The 23,422-nt window shown below is 38.6% G+C and overlaps 1 protein-coding gene and 1 long non-coding RNA gene across 2 annotated transcripts; both read right to left on the bottom strand.

The window, feature by feature from the left end:
- Nucleotides 1-3,477: 3,477 nt before the first annotated feature.
- On the bottom strand, nt 3,478-5,708 carry LOC145425474 (endonuclease domain-containing 1 protein-like). The gene is made up of 2 exons (XM_080298534.1): nt 5,095-5,708; nt 3,478-4,694 (listed from the first exon to the last, which is right to left on the bottom strand). Exons 1-2 carry the CDS (start codon nt 5,434-5,436, stop codon nt 4,074-4,076), a joined length of 963 nt encoding a protein of 320 aa, XP_080154660.1. The 5' UTR covers nt 5,437-5,708; the 3' UTR covers nt 3,478-4,073.
- Nucleotides 5,709-15,746: 10,038 nt separating this feature from the next.
- Nucleotides 15,747-19,837, bottom strand: LOC113012730 (uncharacterized). The gene is made up of 4 exons (XR_013906174.1): nt 19,718-19,837; nt 18,855-18,943; nt 17,914-18,037; nt 15,747-17,789 (listed from the first exon to the last, which is right to left on the bottom strand). It is a non-coding gene; the product is annotated as an uncharacterized LOC113012730 (long non-coding RNA).
- Between the last annotated feature and the right edge of the window lie 3,585 nt (nt 19,838-23,422).

Genomic DNA, 23,422 nt, shown 5'->3' with positions numbered 1-23,422 from the left:
GTCCAGGGTGTACCCCGCCTCTCGCCCTATGACAGCTGGGATAGGCTCCAGCGCCCTCCGCGACCCTGAAAAGGATAAGCGGAAGTGAATGGATGGATGGACGGTATGCACTACTGGTTTTTTATTTGCTGCAAACACATATCTATATTAATATTTGATAGAAAGGTTGAATCTGCCCTAATTATAAAATCCCTGAACAAATTTAAAACATATAAATATGGTGTGATATAATATGATATAAAAATGGTGTAGCGAGCCTTTAAATGAATGTGCCTCCACACTGCTCCCCCTAGTGGATACACAAGATATTACCACTTGTTTTGTGTGTGAAGGTTCTCAATCATCCAGGTCATCGTAGTCTAAGGAGCTTGGAAAGAAAAGCGTCTGGACTTCTTTGAGGTGCTTGAAGACGTTTCACCTCTCATCCAAGAAGCTTCTTCAGTTCTAAGGGTCAAATGCTGGAGAGTCCCAGATATAAACCTAGTGGGAGTTTCCCTCCAAAGAGGTACAAAGGACCCCCTGATGATCCTCTACCTAATCACATGAGCCAAGGTGTGAAAGCGGGTGTGGGTCACAATCAGCCAGGGTTCCGGGTGAGCTCATTGTGAAACCTGGCCCCACCCTATCATGTGATTTCCTGAGGTCAGATGGCCCAGGATGTGAGTGGGCGTTAACACGTTTGGGAAGGGATTATAGATGGCAGATAGTTGGTGTCGTAAACCACCGCCTCTGTTCAAAGATGGTTGCTCACAGTGGACATAGATGCCTTCTTTCACTCCTCTTTCAAACCATCTGTCCTCTCTGTCCAAAATCTGAACGTTGGCATCCTCGAAAGAGTGACCTTTGCCCTTTATTTCAGATGAACTGCTGAGTCTTGTCCCGTGGAGGTGGCTCAAAAAAAAAAACCACAACCCTGAGAATTGAACCACTTCCTCAAAGAGCATGCCCTCTTCACACCACTGTCACTCACTTGTACTCGGACCTTTCCTCTAACTGCAATTGCTCACCCATGTCAAGTGCATTTGCTCCTTTTACAAACACAGCCAAAGGAAATCAAGACTAGAACTTAGTATTAGGATCAGACATTTTGGGTCAGATTTCTCTCAATTACTTTTTTATTCAGTCCTTTATTTCAGTCAGAAACAAAAGCACTAATGGACTAATAACAGTCATCATAAAACACTGTAGAGAAATGCATTTTTAATGTCTTTGGAGCAGAATTGCCTGAAATCATTGACTTCTACAAGCTGAAAAATTTGAGATTTTAAAATGTACTCAAGCAGTGTGTGATTTTGTGAAACATTATGACATCATTGTAATGTTGTAGAGCATTGCATTGAAAAACAAGTGTTCCTCTTGACCCTTTACATGATATATTACTCAAACATTTTTCTTTAAAATATTTTGCAAGATCAACTTTGACCTTGGGTGCCAACAATAAGGGTCAACGTCAAATGCTTAGCCAGCTCAGGTACTCGTGTCCCCCCGAGCCAATCCATAAAATATTTGTGGGTAATATAAAGTTTTTAATGATTTTTTACATTTTGAGTGACCCTTACTTGATTTTCACCAAACTCCAAATCAGTTACAGTTGCTACTGTTATCTAGATCACACAACACATTTTGAATATTGATGGGTTTAGATTTTATTATTGTCATTTGTATTAGGAAATATTTAACCATATATGCTTAGAGGTGTATAATCGATTGTGTAGTGATGTGGGATCTTGTGGAGCAGGGAAATTATTTTACTGCTATTGTTAAAGAATCATCATCATTACCATTGCGTTAATAATATAATCTGCAGTATGATCATTGCTCTAACAATGTAACAGATAGCTTTAAGATGGCCTTAAGATGTTTATGCATACGGTTATCATATTAACCTTGTATTCCAGATGCAGTTATAACTATTTTATACATATTGCATATCTGTGCTTGTTTTGAGTTGATGTTCGGTTCATTAAGGGTCTTAAGCTTCACTGGCGTGACTGTTCAGGTGATACATGTTGAGGGAAACTAGAACATTGCAATACATGCTTACAAAACACTTATATCAGGTCATTTTTATATTAAGCTTTTAGTAGAGGTTCTTGATTAAAACATTTATTTAGTAGATGACATATACATAGTTTCAGTTCGGTTTTTACATATATGAGAGTGGCTTCTGTCTCGGTCTCTGTCTGGTTAGAGGTCAGGAGCTAGTCGGCGAGGTGAAATAGGGTGCAATTGTGGTTAGCACAATTGCACCCTATTGACATATACATAGCACAATTGCACCCTATTGACATATACATAGCACAATTGACATATACATAGTTTCAGTTTGGTTATTACATATATGAGAGTGGCTTCTGTCTCGGTCTCTGTCTGGTTAGAGGTCAGGAGCTAGTCGGCGAGGTGAAATAGGGTGCAATTGTGGTTAGCACACAGACACACACACACTCAGTTAGAGAGAATCATTTATAGGTGAAAGTTTAATCATGTTTTGCTTGGGGTTGCAAAAAGAGCAGTTTGTCGCAGAACTGCTGAGGTGTCAAGATGACAAGCGAGCATCCGGCAGTAACAGGAAATACCGGCCATGAAGATAGAAGACAATGTTCTTTTTAACTGTGTTAAAAGTCATTGTGGTTTTGATTTGACGTATGTATATATTCTGTCTGTGACGTATGAAGGGGCATCATTAATTCAAACCCTGATGCTATAAAAATCTGTTTATGCTTTGATTAAGTCGAAGATCAATCCCTGTCTGTGTACAGAGTGGTCTTCCCACGTGTGTATTCATTAAAATCAATTGTTTGACCAAGATCTTCTGGACCATGGTTGTTTGTACTCTCCTTCCTCAATATTTGAACCTTAACAATCTTTAGCAGTCTGCAAAGGCTTTGTGTGCATTCCAGAGTGTTCTGGCATTCACACCCACATCCTGGGAGCATGGGAGAGGGCATACCTTGTCTTATTGTTTTATGGTAGGATAAACGTAGCTATGTCAGTTTTAGGCTAAGTGCCTTCTGTTTGGATGAACTGCTGGACTTCCAAACCAGCAGGTTTAGGGAAGTCATTTATGGGGTCACACACTGACCCCCCCCTCCCCCCCCCCCCCCCCCCCACACACACACACACACAAGGTATTCTTTGTCCACATGTATACCTATTAAACATCATATGTTAATGAACCTATGCATATTCATGTAACCACAATAAAAGGAGTGTTATGGGGAACCTGGCTGAGAGTCCGACGGAGGCCAAGTGGGCAGAACGACATCTGGCTCCGGTCCGGTCTCCCTCATGCATGAGTAACACAAAGAACTTTGCCTACTTGTGTCTTGCTTTTGGTTAGACATCAAATATGATATCTTGAAAACTGAGGACTGTTAGCAAAAAGACAGACAGACAGCATGCACATTGTTGCTGTCACATTTAATGTCAAATATTAAAAAATATCATGGAGGTTAATAATTTTTATTTTATTGAATTTTTAGATTTAATGCATTCATTGTGAAATATGAGAAAGCAAACTTGAACAGTCTGTAAGTTAGTTTGGAACTGCTAATAAATTGTCATAAGCAGAAGATTTTAAAGACAAAACAAATCACAAAAACAATTATTTTTACACTTATTGTCAATTAAGATGAGACAAATATACATCAGAATCAAGTACCAATGAGTGAAAATTACTTGCTATAACAGTAATTTTGTTTAATATATTTCCCATGAAACCTTGTCACATAAGTACAATTAAATTTAATGGAATTTAATCAAATGACATTTACTGGATTGTTGTACATTCATTTATACTGAGCATATTTTCCTTAATGATTTTTTATTTGAATAAATAAGCTAGTTTTTATACATTTCAGTTGTATTTCACCCAGATGTACTGCTTCTCATTCATTGAGGGCAAAGAATTGCTTTTTTATGAATAATTGCTTTTATGGTATTGGTATAATATTTGGTAGTAGATGTGGGACACTGTGGTAGTAATATGGTCAGATGCAGGACTAGAAGTGTGAAAGACCAGTACTGGCACTGGGAGGGGCTGCTGCGTTAGTGGAAGACACAGATATTGGACTTCAAGGGATAGCAGTGGTTGTAGGAGAAGATGTACTTGATGTGGGTGAGCAATTGCAGTTAGAGGAGAGGTCTGAGTACAAGTGAGTGGCAGTGGTGTGAAGAGGACATTGTGTTTGAGGAAATGGTTCACTTCCCAGGGTTCTGTGGAGTTCTGTTAAGGTCTGTGTCTGCAGGTATTTAGGGCCATCGGCCACATTCTCGCCCCAGTGTGCACTTGCCAGCCAGCTGTTCTGCCTGTGACTGTAGCAGCAGAATGCTGACCAGAGCACTGAAGGAATATTGATCTTGTTATTGAGACTATTGTTGCTGGGCAGTGCTCCAGTAACTACAAAGCCTTCTATTTTTTCATTGTTGTTAAGGCAATATTCATTCAAAACACATTTGACACAGTTTTCCATTCTATTCCAGCTTCCCTGGTTGAAATGACCTATTTGTGGAACAATGTTAGTCAGTGTAAAAGTCGACCTTTTTTCAATAAGAGTGGATCCGTATGAGTTTGGGAATAAATGTCCTCTGTCAAACCCTTGGTTGTTTTTGAAATCTTCATTTCCAGCCTGGTAGTTGTAGATGATGTTTTTGTTTGATTTTCTCATAATGCCTTTGTCTCGTATGTTTTCAAGCTGTCAAAATGTAAAAAGGATAAAATAGTGATGAATGTATGGTTACTGATAAATAAATTAACTGCGCAGTTAATATTTTTTCATTTAAAGAAAAGAAAAGAGGACTTAAACCTCGGATAATTTCTGGCTGATAATGATTGTTTTCATTTACTGAGCAAACTTGGATTGACACAATTTAAGCTAATTTTAGCCAAACTCATTTAATGTAGGATTAAGGACGTCTTTAGGAAAATACATTGAACAATTCTGAATACCACAATGTAATGGAAAATATCTGTAGATTCCTGATTAGCTACAATTATAGCATGTAAGTAGGACTACACTCTCATAATATTTTATTTTAGTCTAAAATTAATTGTTAGTTTTACTGGTAACTATTATGTGTTATTGCTACTGATACCTGTGGTTCGATCATCCATTTATTCTTGGGCCTCTTGCCTCCAGCTCCCCCTCTGTACTTTGCAGCAGAAAAAACTGGAATCTTGTTCTGGGTGTCGTACAGCGTCACAAATGTTCTGGTGTTATTTAAAGTCTGGCGAATCAGTTTGTATCTGTTTTGGTCCAGGATGATCCCTCCCTCCAAAATTCCTGGGATGTGTGGTGGAGTTTGCTGAAGAAAAAACTCATTACAGTCTTCCACTGATGCCACCACTTTAGTTTCAGTGGGAAAGATGGACAGAAGGAGGAGAGCAGCAAGGGGCAGGAGATGCTTCGGTAATGACATCGCCAAACACTTGATCATCTGTTCAGAGGAAAATAACAAAACAATTCTAAAATATTACTCTTAAAGGGAAACAATTATTTTCCTTTAGCTGCTCCATTTAGGGGTTGCCAGTGCAGATCGTCTTTTTTCATCTCACCCTATCCTCCGTTGCAGCAACTCTCTGTTTGCCCTGGCCTCATTAACATTTTATAAGCCTTTCCAGTCATGCTGCCTCCTTCTCCATCCACTCCACCTTGCCTTCATCGTCTTCTTCATCTTGCTTGTAGACTGTTTACCTTCACTAGCTCTGCTCCTTGTATCTTCACTGTTGCACCCATGTCCCTGTCATTCACAGACACGTATTCTGTTTTATTTCTACTGAATTTCATCCCTCATGCATATCCCGCACCACTCTCACATAGTTCCCTGCCACTCCTGACTTCCTCCACAGTTTTTATCATAACTCTCTGTAAGCTGCAGTGTTAATATGGTTACAAAATACATGGTTATTAACTATTAATCGGAATAAATAAATAAACGAAAACAAAAAAAGATAACAAGTTGGGCCCATAGAGAGTTTATAGAGTGCCTCTTGGCAAATCTAATGTATTTGGAACAACAGTCTTTTCAGATCAGATGGTTTTGCTTACTAAAGCTGAAGAACAAGACAGGCTCAAAATAAATTGTCCCTTGCTATAACGCGCTTCACCTTTCTCGGCTTCGCTGTTTTGCAGAGTTTTTGTGTGCAAATTTGCACGCTTTTTTCTTTTTACAACGCATTGTGTTCCGCGTCCTAATTGGCTGTAGACCATTGTTAATCAATCTCCTCCTTGCTGTGTCTCCTGCACAGTACAGAATGCGTTCAGCTTGTCAAATTTACATAAATCTTCGATCTCTAGCAGTGTGACTCTGACGTGCTGTGCTGTATACTTGTAAGTTTTCTCCCAAACAAACACAACAATGTCGACCAAGCGATTTGCACCGTCAAAGGCACCTGCAGTAGCACCCAAAAGGCAGAGGAAGATGCTAACCATCGCACAAAAAGCTGGACTTCTGGACATGCTAAAGGAAGGTAGAAGTTATGACTTAGCATTTTATGTCAAGCAACTTTGTTACTGTAATAACACATTTTTATAAAATCAAAATCAAAAGAAATAGTATATGGTTGATTAACTAAACTTGTTATTTTAATGTCAATATATATAAAAGATATTTTTCAAAAATATATCAAAATATCTCAATACAAGAAAAAAGAAAAAGTGGTTCCTGGTGGAGAGCATATAAAACTACGTTAGTATAGTCTGACAATAAAAACACAGAGGTGGAAACCTGAATGTGGCATGAGGAGGTACGGGTGTCTTGACAGAAGACAGCACACATTTAGCAGCGATTTCCTTTCTGTTTTTTGCCTGGTTCCAAACATGAGAGTAGGTCTGTAAGTAACCTGCTTAAACATCCATATGTTTTCATTTCTAAACCGCAGCACTTTTATAGATAATTTTATGTAGAATTTTATAGATTTTCTGCTCATGTTCAAATCTTTCTGCAAATTAAATGGTGACCCAAAATCCAAACAAATGAAAACAGATGTAGATCATAAAAATACACTTGGAGAGTTGATTAGGAACAAGACAAAGATGAGAACAAACAGTAAAAAGTAAGAAAACTGAATTTCAAAGCAAAGCAGAAAGTAACTTAGGGAAAAATACTCAAAAGAGACCAGATGAAACAGTGACATCAGAGATGTGGGAACAGACAGAGAAATTACAGAGTGAACTAAGCATGTGAGAAACTCAAAACAGAAACTGTGTCAGAATAAAGAACAAGAGGTCAAATACACTGAAACTATTTTTATGCATGTGTTATGTAATGTACATTTAGGTCATATGTCTGCTTATTAAAGCTGATGGACACGACATATGAAAAATACAGTAAAACTATAGCTCGACATGCTAGAATCAGAATAAAAACATGAACCAAAACTGTAAATGGGACACAACAGAAATCTTTTTTTTACAAACCAGTTACATCACAAGGAGTCAAATTTAAAACCAAAACTTTGAGACCATAACAATAACAAAAAAGAGAGATAGAAAGTGTTGAGGACTCAGGGTCCATGACACAAACTGAGACGATTAACTTTAGAGACATAAATACCCTTAGACCATGCCAGTTCCACGCTTAATTGTAGAAATATATAATGCAAAGTGAAAATGAAAACTGTCTTTCTTTGTAATTTCTTTTTGATTTCATTTTGATTTCCAATCACCCAAACAAAGAAAGTACAAAGATGTTTTTGTAAAAAAAAAAAAAAAAAAAAGTAATTTTTGTATCCATGTGTATCACAGTGGAGGTGCTGAGTAGATTTTATCAGAACTCGACGACAGATTTCCACATGCATCATTTCCCACAGTAAAACTGACCACAGCTCAAGCTGCAGTTCTTTTAAAACAAAACAAGCTCATGAAAAGCAACAACTTTGGAGAAGAGTTATTTTACTGTAAATTAAATAAAAATCTTATCAAAATGTAAAAAAACAAAAATGAAAACACACACGCACACAAATAAACACAAAAATATTACAAGGACTGGTCCGCAAGGCAGACTTTAAACTAAAGGTTATATTGCAAGCATAAACATTATGCTTTTTTGTAAGTGCTACAGTCTTCTGGATGGACTTTTGTTATACCATTAATTGTTATGAACATGACTTAATTAAGTGTACATTCAAAATGTTAAACCTTCAGCTTCTGCATGGCCTATTTAAAGTACTCCAAAACAATTTCCAACAGAAGAAACAAAATAAAAAGAAACAAGGAAACATTATGTTTCTCAGTTCAAGCTAAACCTTTTTTGATTTGACCACTTTTACACCAGTCAAAATGTGTGTAGCCATAAATGGATTATGGTAATATTGTCACATTTCGGGGTCATTTTGATCCAGTATCTTGAGTTTCCTGTGATTTTGGTTTCTGTTTGTATTTTTAGCCCCTCTGTCCTGTGCTTACCCTGGTCCCACGTGTCTTTGTTCCCTCTGTTGTCATGTCCGTGTTGTCGTAGTGTCTACTTGTGGGTCTGAGTCTGTAAAATTCAGTGTACTTACGGTTTTACTTTGATAGTCTTCGGTCTGTGTGCGTGATGTTCTGTTTGCTCTCCCCCATCTAGTCTGTGTGATTAGTGTCAGCCGTGTTTCCCAGGTGTCTGCTCTTTGCCCTGTTCCTCTTCTGTATTTAGTGTCTGCGTGTGTCCCTGCTCGTTGTCACGTTGTCCCTCATACTTGCCTGTGTGCTCTGTTTTCGTCCACAGTTTCTAGCTGTCCCAGTTTCAGTTTTGTTTTGTCTTTTGCCAGCAATAAAGCTGTGGTTTTTGAGTTCTGCCTCTGTGAGTCTGCATATTGGATCCTTTTCCTTCCTGCCTGCACATAGTCATGACAAATATGAATGGTTTATATCCCACATGTGTATAATTACAATGGCTATAATACTTGTAGAACACTAATTATTGTTAAAATTATGTTTGTTTTCCCTTAGACATAATTAAGGTTTATTTTAAAGATTATAAACATTATAAATAATAAAAAAAAAAAAATTTCAGCAAGATGATAACTCAGCTGGTCATCTAGGTTTGCTTACGAGCACACCTCCAAAGTATAATTTTAGCTTAAGCAATTAAAAAGAGACGGCTGGTGTTGTTTGTGTATAAGTTATTTATAGCTGCCTGTTAATGTGGAGCTTGACGAATCCTCAGGCATCAGTTTTTTTCAGTATGTGGGTATAGACCATAAAGGGTGTGATGGAGTGTGTTCAAGTTCTACGTGTTTTTACGCAAAGCCTACACAAGAGAGTCCAAAGCAATTGAGATGCTTCCAGATATATTTACACACAGGATTAGATTTTGGGGAGGGGGCTGGGTTTAAAAATATGCAAGGGACTCACCAGAGAGTGGATGTTCTAGTCCATTCTGATTGAGATTAAATAGATTCCCTTGACCGGTCCCTGTTTCCTGAACCGTTTCCCTGAAGTCTGGCAGGGTGGTGTGGAGAGAGATCGTGAGCCTGAGTGTCTGAAGAGTGGAGTGTGTTTTTCCCTTCCTTCTCTTGCTCCTGCACTTAATATAGCTCAACATGGTGTTTTTGTAAATAAAACTTGTGACTGTTATTCTGAATTTTAGATTTAGCAGTTATACAAAGAACACCAGAAATTTCAGAGTTATTTAGATTTGTTTATTAGTACGTATGAGTCATTACTCACTTTTGTTAATGATTGGGCACACAACACTTGAGGGTAGAGTTATAAAACAGGCTTCATTCTGGTCTTGACAACCCGTGAGAGCTACTCAAAAACAATAAAACAAAACATCAAAATGCACTCTTGTACTTAGTGTCAATCAATCAAAAGTCCTTAAATACAGAAAATAAAACATTTAAAATACACAAACCTCGTGAGCTGACATCCAAGAGGGGCCTTTATGGCCTTCTTTCTCACTTATTTCTTCTTTTTGAACGATATTTTCTCCACGAGCTGCGGCATGCAGACACCATGTGTGCCAGCATAAAGTGGCCGGGTGGAGATCCAACCTGCAAACAACTGAACCCTCTATACTTCACCACCAGAGGGTGCAGAAGAGCAAAATCTGGACATACAGCTCAACAAAACATAAAATGCTAAGTCATAAGTGGTGTGTTACTGTATAAAAGAGCTTCACAGCTGACAAGATGTTTCGTGAGACTTTTTTGACAAAGGTTTAGATTTAAAAAAGAAGGAAAAAAAACTTGGCTAGAAAAGCCACGGGCATTAATGAGGTCAAGCTGCCAGTGAAAAATGTCTACTTTTACTCCCTTTTTTTAGTTGTGTTCTTTCTTTTAGGTTAAGTAAATTCATTTTTAGTTCTTTTTTCAGAGTAAGTTACACATTATTTATACAGCTGGATCCACAGCATGCATAAAAAATATGAACAGACTGATGACTCTTAAAATGGCATAATTAGAAACGGGTTAAGGAAATATTTTTCACATAGAAAGGTTCTTTTTGGGTTTCGTACAATATTACTGAGGAATTTATAGACAGGTGTGTAAATAAGAGCTTTATGTTCACTGAAGTGATTCAAGTTGTAAAATGTGTTGGTTGCAAATTACATGATAGTTTCTGAAGGCTGTGTGTAATGATTCTCTTCAGTATTATTGCATAAAATCCATGCAATCCATATAATGTACTATGACTGTTTTATCAAAACAACTATAATACTTATGCTTATCTCAAGGTACAATGCTTGGCTCTTTTACTCCACGAGCAAAGCACCGAGCGCCCAACCGACCCGATGTTTCCATCAACATGACAACGTGCTTGTTATGGCCCTGGCCATAATCTGTTTTGTTGGCTGTTTCTTTGTCTGTGTCTTTAAGTCTTTGTAGGTCCCTGAGTGGATGAGCTGACGGCTGCTGATTGGTCCCCGGGTCATGTGGTCTCATTCACAGGTGTACACACGGGTGATCACACCCACAAACTACACCCCTTTTGGCTCCTACCTCAAAGCACACTGTGTTCTGTTGATCTTATGTGCTGCACAATAATGTTTAAATGTAAATGCTTTACTAGTCCCTAAGGACCCCAAAGCGCTTCACACTACATTCAGTCATTCACCCATTCACACACACACATTCACACATGTTTAACATTTAGTATTTACTGTCATATTCCCATATATCATTGTGATGTTGTTTATTCTATTACTCTTGTTCTCTTCTGCTTGTTTTCTTTTTTCTTTCTCAACAGGTGATCCAGGTGATCGATATATGCATTTTTTTTTCTTCTTTTTTTTTCTGCTCATTCTGTTGGTTTTTGTTTTTTGCCCTTCTCCCCCGTCCCTCTTCTCAGTTGTTTCTCTTTCCCTCTTTCTTTCTCCCCTTCTTCCCCCAGTCAAGTCTGTCCCGTATTCAGCAAGTGAATATAAAATAAACAATAAAAGGTGAATCAAATGGACCATAAGTCATGTTTGAATTTATGCTTTTCTGAATAGTTTCTGGGATGCTTAGAACTCGAATTGCACTGCTGGAAATTGTTTATTTTGATGCACATGCTGTTTTGTGCCTCAAAAAACAGCATGTTTATGGGGGGTTAGAAATGACTGAAAGATTAATAGGCTCTGTTTTGAGTTTTGTTCAAAAAAGAATGACTTCATATAGGGAAAAATATATATCACATGTACAGGACACCTTAAACTAGTTTTTTAATTAAGCAGCAAGGCAGAACAAAGTCAGGGCTGCATCAAGACACGAGGACTAAACCCCAATTCAACCAGACCCAGAACTGATCCGGAATTAAAACAGGACTACAACAGTTCAAAATCAGGACTACTGAGGACTTAACCAAGACAGAACCAGAATCAGAACTAGATGATAGTAGCACTAAAAATCATCAAAGACCTGCACTACACTTGTTTTTTAATTCTACCAAAGTACACTATTTAGACTGAGAAAAGTTTATATACTTATTTAGCCTTGTTGTGCAAACAAGCCTGCATAATTTAATAAATATGGAATTTGAAAAATAGCAAACCTAAAAAGAAACACTAGGTACGAGATACATGAGTACCTATGATACGGTGATACTTTTGGTAAACAACCATTTGACTAACATGTGTGTCTCACCTGCTCTTGTTCCATCTCTATTCCTCCCTCTCCCTCTTTGTGCTGACAATCAAGCCAAACACCAACATCATCAAATATACAGTTGAAACCAGATATTTACATACTCTTCAGATAAATTTTTTTAATTTAATTTAAACTTTTAATTGTAACAAATCAGACTAAATGTTTATTTTTTTAGATTGATAAGTATAAAAACATATTTGTTAACTTTAAGAGCAAAGAGAGAAACTATCTGTATTTCTTAATTGTTTTTTTGTTTTTTGTTTTTTGTTTTTTTGCCTGTCCCGTTTGGCTCTTTTGCCATCAGAATTATTGTCTAAAGGCGAGGAAAGATGCCCAACGGATTTACTTTACCAAATTGACCATCACAGCCTTGCCGTAATGGTCTATTTGATTCACCTTTTATTGTTTATTTTATTTTATTTTTTTTTTATTTTCACTTGCTAGATACAGGACAGACTTGAATGAGGAAAAGAAAAGGGAGAAAGGAAGAGGGGGAAAAAACACCGGAGAAGAGGGATGGGGACAAAGGGCAAAAAAAAACAAAACAAAAACCAACTAAATAAGCAGACCTAAAAAAAAGAATACATATATCAATCATCTGGATCACCTGTTGAGAAAGAAAACAAGCAGAAGAAAACGAGAGCAATACAATAAAAAACATCATGATGATATATGGAAATATAACAGTAAATACTAAATATTAAACAACAACAACAACAACAATCTTTATTTATAGAGCACATTTAAAAGCCTTGGGCATACCAAAGTGCTTTACATAAAACAATAAAAGGTTCAAACATTGATAACGGATAAAAAAAAATAAAAAATAACGAGTTATGTTCATAGATAAAAGCTACCAATAAGAATGACTACAGCACATGGGTAATAGCAAGATAAAAGCTGTACCACCATAATAAAAGACACCAATAGAAAGATAGGAGGGAATTAATACAAGAGGTCAATAGGTCACAGCAACCAAACAAACAAACAAACAAACAAACAAACCAGCAATTAAAAGGTGGAGAAGGCAAGTTTAAAAAGATATGTTTTAAGCTGTGATTTAAAAGAATGAATAGAATCAGATGCCCGGATGCATTATTGTGCAGCACATAAGATCGACAGCGAACAGTGTGTTTTGAGGTAGGAGCCAAAAAGGGTGTAGTTTGTGTCTGTGAGCACCCGTGCGTACACCTGTGAGCATGGACGCGCTTGTTTTTTTAAAAGGTTCCTTCATGTAATGATCTGCTAGAGGGTGTGGGGGGGCCACAGCCGCATCCTCCAGGGCATGAAGCAGGTATGGAGGAGATCCAGGCTCCAGACACCCAGAGACCCTCAGAACACAAGAGACCAAGGAAGACCAACAGAGGGGCAGCCGCGCCACTGTCCCAGAAGGAGCTGAGGAGAGTCCCAGATGAGGGGTCACTCAGCAGCCGCGGAGCAGAAGCCAGGGGGGTTGCAGTGACGCGCCCGTGAGCTCCGCCAGCCGCCAGCTGTGCCTGAGTGACCGAGCCCCAGGCCGAGAGGCCGAGGGCACCCCACCCCCGAAGTGGCCCAAGCGAGCCCCAGGCTCCAGGCCCCGATAAGCGGCCGCCAAGGAGTGAGCCGGTGTGTACCTGGGCGCCCACCCCCGGACACAAAGAACCACCAACGCACCCTTGGATGGCCTGAGATGTCCCCAGAGAGGTGGCGTCTGATACCCGACCTGACATATAGACACAGACATACAGGCACACACAGATACAAACATCCATTCCCACCCTCATGCTCTCATATGCACTTACTCCACACTCAACCAACATGGAGACAGACATAAAGAGACGCTGTACACACAATCACACTCCCCAAGCGTACTCTAAGAACCGGGTCTAGGTACCCTTGCCCCTGGAGGGGGGAAGTGCACCCAGACCCAGGTGGTGTTACCCTTTTTTCCCTGTGGTGGGGAGAAGCAGACCGCCCCGACTCCGCAGCAGCAGGGAGGCCCCACACTCCAGACCCCAGTCGGATAGCCAACTCCTCCTCCTAGCCCCCCGCTCCAGCAGGTCGCAGAGAACGGGGGTGTGAGAAGACTCCAAAACCTCCCTCCACCCGCTCATATGTATTTCTTAATTGTAAATGGCACCAAATGTATATGTATGTAAATGTATTCAAAATTGAGCCACACTTATGGAGCTCCACAATTCTTTTCCTGGTGTTTTGGTTGACATCTCTTGATTTTCCCATGTCACAGAAACAGGCTCTGTGTTTTGCCTTATATGCATCCACAGCTGTGCCACCAATTTACTCACATGGACTCTACTAACCAATCAGAAGCTTCTTCAGCTCAGAATGGAATCGTCTGCAGTTTTCTTATTAATTAACAATAAACTTAGTGTACATGTACTCCTAAATTTGATGAAAGTGATTAAAATAGAAGCTCTGTCTCTCTTTATTCTGACATTTAACTAATTCAAAAGATATTTCAATATTTATTTATCCAAAACAAAACAAGTTTACTCTAAATTGATGTTTTACAGTAAAAAATGTTCTTGTGTTTTCCATAAAGTGTATGTAAATATCTGGTTTCAACTGTGAATATACTGCTGTGTATTGAAGTTCCTCTTGTTTTGCATAGAAATGTACTGAACAACATACAAAGCATAATATATAAAATACTACCAGAGTTTTTCTTTGAAAGAAGCCCCTTATGTCCATTCTTGTATATCAGTGCATTACTGAAACCGATTTATTTAGCGGTGGAGGGAAACAACTGAAAATATGAAATAAACACACATGTAAGCTAAGACTGAAACAGCATTTTTGTTGTTCGGCTTTTCATTTCACCATTTGTTGATTCCCTTGAAGAGCAAGTAACGTAATATGGGTCAAGTGATCAGTTTGATATCAATCTTTCGTGATACACCGTCATATTTACATTATTTGCACAGTACGAATGATCTACTTTGGTACCTGCTCAAACTTCAGTTCTCCTCTGTCTGCCTGGCTGCATTTCTCCAACAGTGCAGTGGCAGGCAGCAACATTAGGGGGGATTTACACACAGTCGTGCACTATGTGCTTCAAATATTGTGTGTAGTTTTTGTTTTATACAGTTGTCAGCCAGGCATCTAACTATGAAACAAATTACACTCCAAAAGACCCCAGGCTTCTGAAAAAACAACCCGGGCTTAAGCCCAGTAAGCCTCTTGAACTGTGAGTCATATAAAGCTACCATAAAATGTAGAGGTGGAATCCCACCTATATGAAGCTGTATTCTTATGAATTGTTAATCTCCAATTTGTATCTTGCATCTGCATCAGTTAAGAAATTCAGCAAAACGACGACTACAGTATGTTTCAGTGAAGCTTTCAGGCATTCAGAATCACTTCAAAATAATCTGTCGTAATTTTTCTTGCTTAATTATCACTACTGCTCAGATTTTCCAGAGATTACAGTAGGACTGTAAGTACCTTGCTTAAAGGTACGTACCATTCTCATCAGTGATAGTCACTGAGGTTTGATTTAGAAAATCCTGAATTTATAATGTTTATTAGTAACATTTCTGCTCACGTTCAAAACGTTGCACAAAAGGCAAAAACAGACCCAAAATCCAAACTGATACAAAAAGCGTGCAGAACCAGAGCACAATGGGGAGGATTGATTGGACACAAGACACAGGTGAACATAATAAAGATGTTGTGGATTAATAAATATTGGAATCTGAACTGATTTTCTGAGATTTATTGAAAGAACTTTGCACATGCTAATGAAGTATAGATACATTTTTTTTTTTTACATTTTTGCATAAATGTTCCTTGTATAAGACAGGTATAACTACATATGTGTAGTACACAGAGCTTTGATGAATTGAGTAAAATACAAATTTTTCATCACATTGTCATCATTTGCAACCTTTTGATTATTTTTAATCACTCTTATGAGATAAAATGTGTATGTAGTAGAGATAATAGGAATAATGATGAACAATAATAGTAATATAATAGTAAAATAATAATAGAAAATTAATAGCAATAAAAAAAAAATCCATAAAAACTGCTTACACAGCTAGGGTTTACATAAACGTATCATAAAACAATGAAATTAAATCATTCATTCATTCTGTATCAACCTGTTGTTTATACAGATTTGCAAAGGGTTCTTACAGTCAGGTCTCTAACACAGGGGATGACACAGCATCCACACAGTGTTAAGAGAGCTAAAGCTACAATGACACCCGTCATGAGTGACAATAGCAAGGCTTTCCCTTTCCCGAAAATGCTCTCAAACCATTTAAAAATTGATATTTCTGTGCCGGCATTCTCTTTAAGTTCATCAGCCAATTTTTCCAATTTGTTGAGTGCTACTGTAAAAGAGCCATCAGCAGCAGTGTTATTAGGGATGAAGGTACAACACGCATCACCGAAAATCACACACACGCCGCCCTTTTCAGCTAACAACATGTCAAGCGCAATTCTGTTCTGCCATGTCATGAGACTAGTTGCATGCATTTGTTCTCCTAGAGCTTTGAGTGCATGTGTAGTGAAATTAACAAATCTCTGCTGGTTGTAATAGATATAATTTATCCATGCTGTGTTTTTGTTGGTTTCTATCACAGATCCATATGGAATCCATGATGTAAATCCAGCAGCAATTTCATTACGTGCTTTATACTGATCAGGGACCCCTCGAGGGACACCTATGGAGTCTATATACACTTTAGAGTCATCCTCAAAGATGTGAGTGGAACGTTTAAACCTGCTGTGAAGGGGTATTGCCTGCGATTGAACGTGTGGATAAATCATGGTTTCTTGTATTAATTTAACTCTGATGCAAGTGCCTTTCCAATTTTGAGGTAAGACGGATCGCAGCCGTCCGTTTCCACACAGCCACCATACACCAACTGCTATTTGATCTGGATTTTGCAACGAAGTGACAAATGGGCGCTTTGCTACCAACTCAGAGCGTCTGCAGGTCTTGCAGTCTTTTGTAATTTTTACTGTAGTTTCGTAATTAGTCTTATATAACAGCGCACCATCACTGCTGCTATAGTGGTTGCGAACATCCCAGAGGTATTTACAACTGGCATTTACTGTGCCCACATCAGTGGTGCCGTAGGAAGAGATAAAACAATCAGTTACATTTAGCTCGGACGGTATAAATACATTCTGTGGTGGTTCAAAGAGTATTGGAGGCTTAATGAAATCTGTTGATGGAATGAAATGACCACAAAATTTGGACATTTTGGATGATGGTTTAGAATTTGTATAATATATATCACAGAGGAACTTACAGATATAATTGCTATTGTTACTAGAGAAATGAGGATCTGATGCACAGGTTTCTGAGGTGTCAGGAACCGGTGTCACCATAATAAGCGGTCTAGCTGCCATACAGAATGTGCATGAGTAATTTGTTAGTGAAGTGACTGTGAAATTTGCGTACTGTAGCCACAAGTTATTTTTGATAACATCAGGACTAGAGAAGGGGTTGGAACTCTTTGAAAGGGAATGCCTTGAACAAGTTTTACAAGCCTTTCCTGTATCTGCAATGTTTGGAAAGTCATGTGAGTGTTTATCACGTGTAAAAATGACCAGACAGATCAAACAAATAGCCACTGCAATCAGAAAACATGCTGAACCACTCAAGCAACAGCATCCTAATCGCTTAAACAATTGCCTGCATTCCATCCCTTGTTTGTGATCTGTATGTGACTTAGGAGGAAGGCTCACTCTAGTTGACGGAGGGCACGTTTTCATCATTCCAACAAAGCTGTAGGTTGAAAGGGCAGAGTAAATTGTACACATTTGTTGTCTTTCTCAACATCAATGTGGAAATTTTTCAACCCTATGGGTTATTACTGTCATTGAGAAATCCAACTGCCAAGTGGGATTACCTTTGACCTTAACTGCTGTCTGTGTTATCAGTAGTTCCTGGATAGTTCCGATCAGGACACAGTATGCTGGGCTGAGAGTGTAGGTTTGTTTGGGCTGGTTGTGGAAGGACTGTTTTAACCTGCTCTGGAGAGAGGACAGAGGAGATGACAGTTACACAATAGCACAACTTTTCTTCTTCACATTGTTCTGTGGTTCAAAGAGGGTTTCCTGGGGGCCTTATCCCCATATTTGCTGGCTACCCAAACTTAAAAGGGCTGAGACCATGGTAACTTTTACACTAGTTCTCATGTGCATTAACACTAGAGGAAAGGCTCTTAGCTCGCTGAGTCCTCTTTCTGAACAACATTTACTTGGTTTAGTCTCTACAGAAGCATTCTCTCTTTATACTTCCCAGTTCTAGCACAGTGATGTCTGATGTCTATCTAATCACTTTTTTAAAAGATGTGGTGGCAAAAGCTGCTTCAGTATCACTACTGAGCTTGCCTGAAATTCCCTGTCTTCAGATGATTTCTTGCAATAAGGTTTTGCCCACTACAACTGCATCTTGTTTGCTAGAAGGGAAAACTTCCATCAAATGGAATAAACTTCTTTCTTGCTTTTTTTTCTTTCATTTGGACTAGTTTGATTTTACTTAATTTGAACCAGATTTTCTGCCTTGGATTTTAGTTCCAGGTAGTATCCACCTTTATCTCTAGATTATCAGTGATAACCGATATTTATTTGTGAATTCATCTCCAATAGGTTGCCACTTACGTAACCCACAAAGCTGTCATCCTGCATCTGCCCTCAGGTGATGAGCCAAAAACAACTATTTTTAAGAACTGTTTCTTTGAATGGCAGACCCTCTTACCAAACACAGAGCAATTTAAAATATCTTAAAATAAATTATTTGTCTTTAAAAAACTGATAGTGCAATAAAAAAAAGTCAAGTTGGTCTCACCTGCTCTCCACACTGGATTCTTTATCAATTAAGATTATAGTAGTGACTCTAAGCACTCTTTCAGACTCCCTGCACCGGCACAGGTTTTCCTGGATTAAAACAAAAGCAGAGAAGAAGCTCATGTGAGAAATCCCATTTCTCATCACCATAATTGTTGTGGTAAAATAAGCAGAGCTTTTAAGCTGGACTGATTTTCTGTGATTCACTGAAAAAACCTTTTGAACAGGGATCATACAGCATGAACAGTCTTGCCACCATCACTGATACAAAAATAAATTTAAAAAAACTCTTTGATACCCATTTTATGGGTACAGCTTTTGTCTATTCAGCTGTAGGGAGCTCAGTTCTAACCATCATGTAGACACTAGCCTATTAATTAACCCTGAACTGACTTCCTTAAACCCTAATAATGAACTCTATTAACATAGAGTCACACAAACTTTCTTGGTACTAAAAGTTACAATTACATACCACAGAGGTTTGAACTGAAACAAAATTTTGATAAAAACTCAGATACACAAATACGCTGAGGCCATGACAGAATGTGTCCACACATACTGTCACAATATTATGAGTATTATTTTGTTTTTGTTATAATGTAGTTCCAGAAAATATTTAAAAAATAGTCAAAACTACTAAATACATAGTGCATAAGTAAGATTAAAAACTGAGATTCACTGAAACTCCTAAACTCGGATACATAAATACCCTACCACCATAACAGAATGTGTCCACACATGCAGACAGGACTTTCAAACAGAGTATTTTTATATACTAATATAAATTGTACACAAAAACTGACTACAATCACCTAAAATAAATATTGAAAGATTGATAAAGATGAAAAATGAAAAAATTCTTACCACCCCTTGTTTTCTGAAAACCAGCTGAACTGGTGTTGTTACAGATTTATACAGCAGAAGACCCAAGACAGCTAGTGGGGACCTGGACTGACTTCCTTAAATATAAACTGAGCGGAAGGAGGAGGTCTAAGTTTTGTTCAGTGAGTTAGAGCGGAAATTCTTTGTAGACTTGTAATAACATATTTGCTGCATAAAGTTACCACATCCATCTTGGTGTGAGGGCTGGGAGTGGAAATGGGATTAAAAAGCAAACAAAGATACGAAAAGTCCCCTTTCTTTTTCCTTTCTTTTTGGAATAGAAAATATGTAGTCACTGGAAAAAAATGCACAGACACAGCTAGGGCTGGTGGTGGTGGTGACTTTGGCTTCAGTTTAACAGTATTATTGATTAATGTAAATCTTTTTTTTTATTTATTGAACATAAAAATCTTTTTAAGAGATTAACACACAAGTTGTTTTTTGTCTGTGAAGGTTCTCAGTCATCCAGGTCATCGTAGTCAAAGGAGCTCGCAAAGAAAAGCGTCTGGACTTCTTTAAGTTGCTTGAAGACGTTTCACCTCTCATCCGAGAAGCTTCTTCAGTTCTAAGGTCAAATGGTGGAGAGTCCCAGATTTAAACCTAGTGGGAGTGACCCCCACAGAGGGACAAAAGGACCCCCTGATGATCCTCTAATCACCTGAGCCAAGGTATGAAATTGGGTGTGGGACTCAATCAGCCAGAGTTTCGGGGGTGTTCATTGTGAAACCTGGCCCCACCTTGTCATGCGAATTCCTGAGGTCAGATGGCCCAGGATGTGAGTGGGCGTTAAGGCGTCTGGGAAGGGATCTCAAAACTGGATCCCTTCCCAGACGCCTTAACGCCAACTCACATCCTGGGCCATCTGACCTCAGGAATTCGCATGACAAGCTTCTCGGATGAGAGGTGAAACGTCTTCAAGCAACTTAAAGAAGTCCAGACGCTTTTCTTTGCAAGCTCCTTTGACAAGTTGTTTTTTGGTTCACCCAAAATGCCAAAGTAGGTTACTGATTTGTGAAAGCCTTAATATTGAGCCCTCTAACACTTTCTCTGTGTCTCAGTGACTTAGAGCCACTCTTTCCTAAATTAGAACCTGCAGAGCACCCAGGGTGTCCTGTCCAACCTCAGGATGACATGGCAGGAGCTGCTGCTGCTGGTGATCATCCTCCTCTCCCTGTTGCAGAATCCTACCTTTCTCCAACAGCCAGCTGGAACAGGTCTTCATAGGACCTGTGTAGGGACGCTTTAGGTGAACCCACACAGCAGACTGTAGAACAGATGTGGGCCCAACACTGTGGGCAAGTGGAGCTCCCACTTATGCATGATTTTGTACAGGAAACAGACAAAATGTCACTTCAACATGGGAACTAATATTTGACATCAGTCTAAGCAGCTGTATCAAACATTTTATTGTAATACATTTCACAGGACATTATCTATATTTTCCATTCTGTTTGTTGCTGGATTGGTGGAGATGTTCTTTATTTACCTGACTGTCAGTTTCATTTTTTTGGGCACTTATTTTTCTTTTTATAGATGATTTATTTATCAATCAATTGTGTCCTGGTAGACTTGGATCTGACTGAGGTGACGGTGGCTCAGGGGGTAACATGTACACACATTCCTGAAAATATTATTGGACTGAAAATAAATGCTTAAAGATTCTGATAACTTTTACTGGAAACTGAAATCGCTGAATCTTTTCCCTTTTGAATTTCTTGTACTGTATAACTGATGCTGAGCTATGACGCTGAGTGATCTGAGTGAATAGTGAATGGAGAGTTTTTTGTGGCTGGCTTTACGGTGGGAGTGCAGTATTTACTTAATAATAATAATAAACATTATTTATAAAGCACACTAAAAACCAAGGTGCTTGACAAAATAAGATGGGAAAAAGGAGATGGGAGAGGGAAAGAGAAAGAGAAAGGACCTGGCACGTATTGAATATAAAACCATGACAATCATAATACATAAAAGTAGTTAATAGTTAATAAAAGCATAATAAATAGAAATGTGTCAAGACACACCACATATTAGCTAGATGGAAAAGCAATATTTAAAAAATAAGTCTCTAACCATGATTTAAACAATGGCATAGAGTCAGACGCCCGGATAACAACAGGAAGACTGTTCCATGAGACTGGGTCAGCTACGGCAAATGCAGGGTCGCCCCGAGACTTCATCACAGGAGTGATGGAGGAAAATTTCCTGCTACCTGTCAAAAGGCGTGCTGCCGCATTTTGGACAGACTGCAATCTAAGGAGAACGGAGGAGGAAAGGCCAATGTAAAGAGAGTTGCAGTAGTCCAGGGGTGGCCAACTTCAGGTCTCGAGAGCCGGTGTCCTGCAGGTTTTAGATTTGTCCTTGATCCATCACAGCTGATTTAAATGGATAAATTAAGTTCTCCAGTAATGGTAATGGACTAATCATTTGATTCAGATGTGTTGACCCTGGGTGATATCTAAAACCTGCAGGACACTGGCTCTCGAGGCCTGAAGTTGGCCACCCCTGCAGTAGTCCAACCTGGAAGTCACAAATGCATGAATAAGTTTCTCCATGTCTTCATGCAGAATACAACGCTTAGCCTTAGAAATGAGGCACAGCTGATGAAAGCTAGACCTCACTATGGTAGACACTTGCTTGTCAAATTTAAACGAGCTATCCAGAAATATACCCAAATTACTGGCATAATCAGAAGGGGAGCTAGCAAAGGAAGTTACTCTTAAACCAATCTTTAACCTCATGCATGCATTCACGAAGATAATGAAAAGATCTGTATGTCATCAGCAGAGCAATGAAAGGCAATATTATACTTCTCAAAAATTGCTCCAAGAGCGAGCAAATACAGTGAGAAGAGAACAAGGCCTAATACAGATCCCTGAGGCACACCACAGCACAGATACTTTTAGACACAGGTTTTCTGGAAAACCGTAGTTTTAAAAGCCACAGTCTGTGTTGTTTTGGGGAGTGATATCACTGTATCAGAAAAAATATCAAGCAATACATTTAGTCCTTTCAAACATGGGACAAAGATAAAGCTAATCAGCACAAACAAATATAAATACAAGATTTAGTTTATGAATAGCGATTGCATTCTTCAGTTACAGAATTATGTATCAGAGCATTAAATTCATTAAACCTTGAGAATGTTCTCAAGTTGAGTCGGTGAGAACATACAATGATCATTTCGAGCATTTTGAGAGTGTGTAAGACTTGGACCTATGTTGTGAAGTAGTATTTACATCTCATGTAAAGAAAGATGTTTCTGCTTACATAAAAACATGCCATATATACAGTTTTTCTCAAATACTTTGGTGCAATTCTCGCATCTTGTACAGTTCCCACATCATGATCGTCATTTATCACAGTCTTAATGTAGTTCTCAGTAAAGGCATTTTTCATAATTTGGACTCACATGTACAAAAAACATTGAAGCATTAAGGTAGGTTGTTACATTTCAGAACAATAAATATATTTCTTAGTACTAGTTCTGCTTGTTTGTCAGTAGATATTTACATCCTAGGTTAGAGCTCTTTGCACTGTTCACGTTGCCCTTTGTAATAAGCTCACAGAAGCTATTGTGTCGGCAAAGGTGAGTTGATAACGTGACACTCTCCTCTAAAGAAGTCATTCATACAAGATTTTATTCGTTTAGCACAATTGGTTGATGGAATAAACACTGAAAACCTT

This window comes from Astatotilapia calliptera, chromosome 3 (assembly GCF_964374335.1).
Source record: "Astatotilapia calliptera chromosome 3, fAstCal68.1, whole genome shotgun sequence".
Classification (NCBI taxonomy): domain Eukaryota; kingdom Metazoa; phylum Chordata; class Actinopteri; order Cichliformes; family Cichlidae; genus Astatotilapia; species Astatotilapia calliptera.
This window is presented reverse-complemented; position numbering and strand designations above follow the sequence as displayed.

Bases quoted from the DNA above. Each gene is read 5' to 3' on its own strand.
- LOC145425474 (XM_080298534.1), bottom strand. From the start codon at position 5,436: ATGATCAAGTGTTTGGCGATGTCATTACCGAAGCATCTCCTGCCCCTT. The intron at 4,695-5,094 runs GTATCAGTAGCA...ACATTTTGACAG, and splicing joins AATGGATGATCGAACCACAG to CTTGAAAACATACGAGACAA.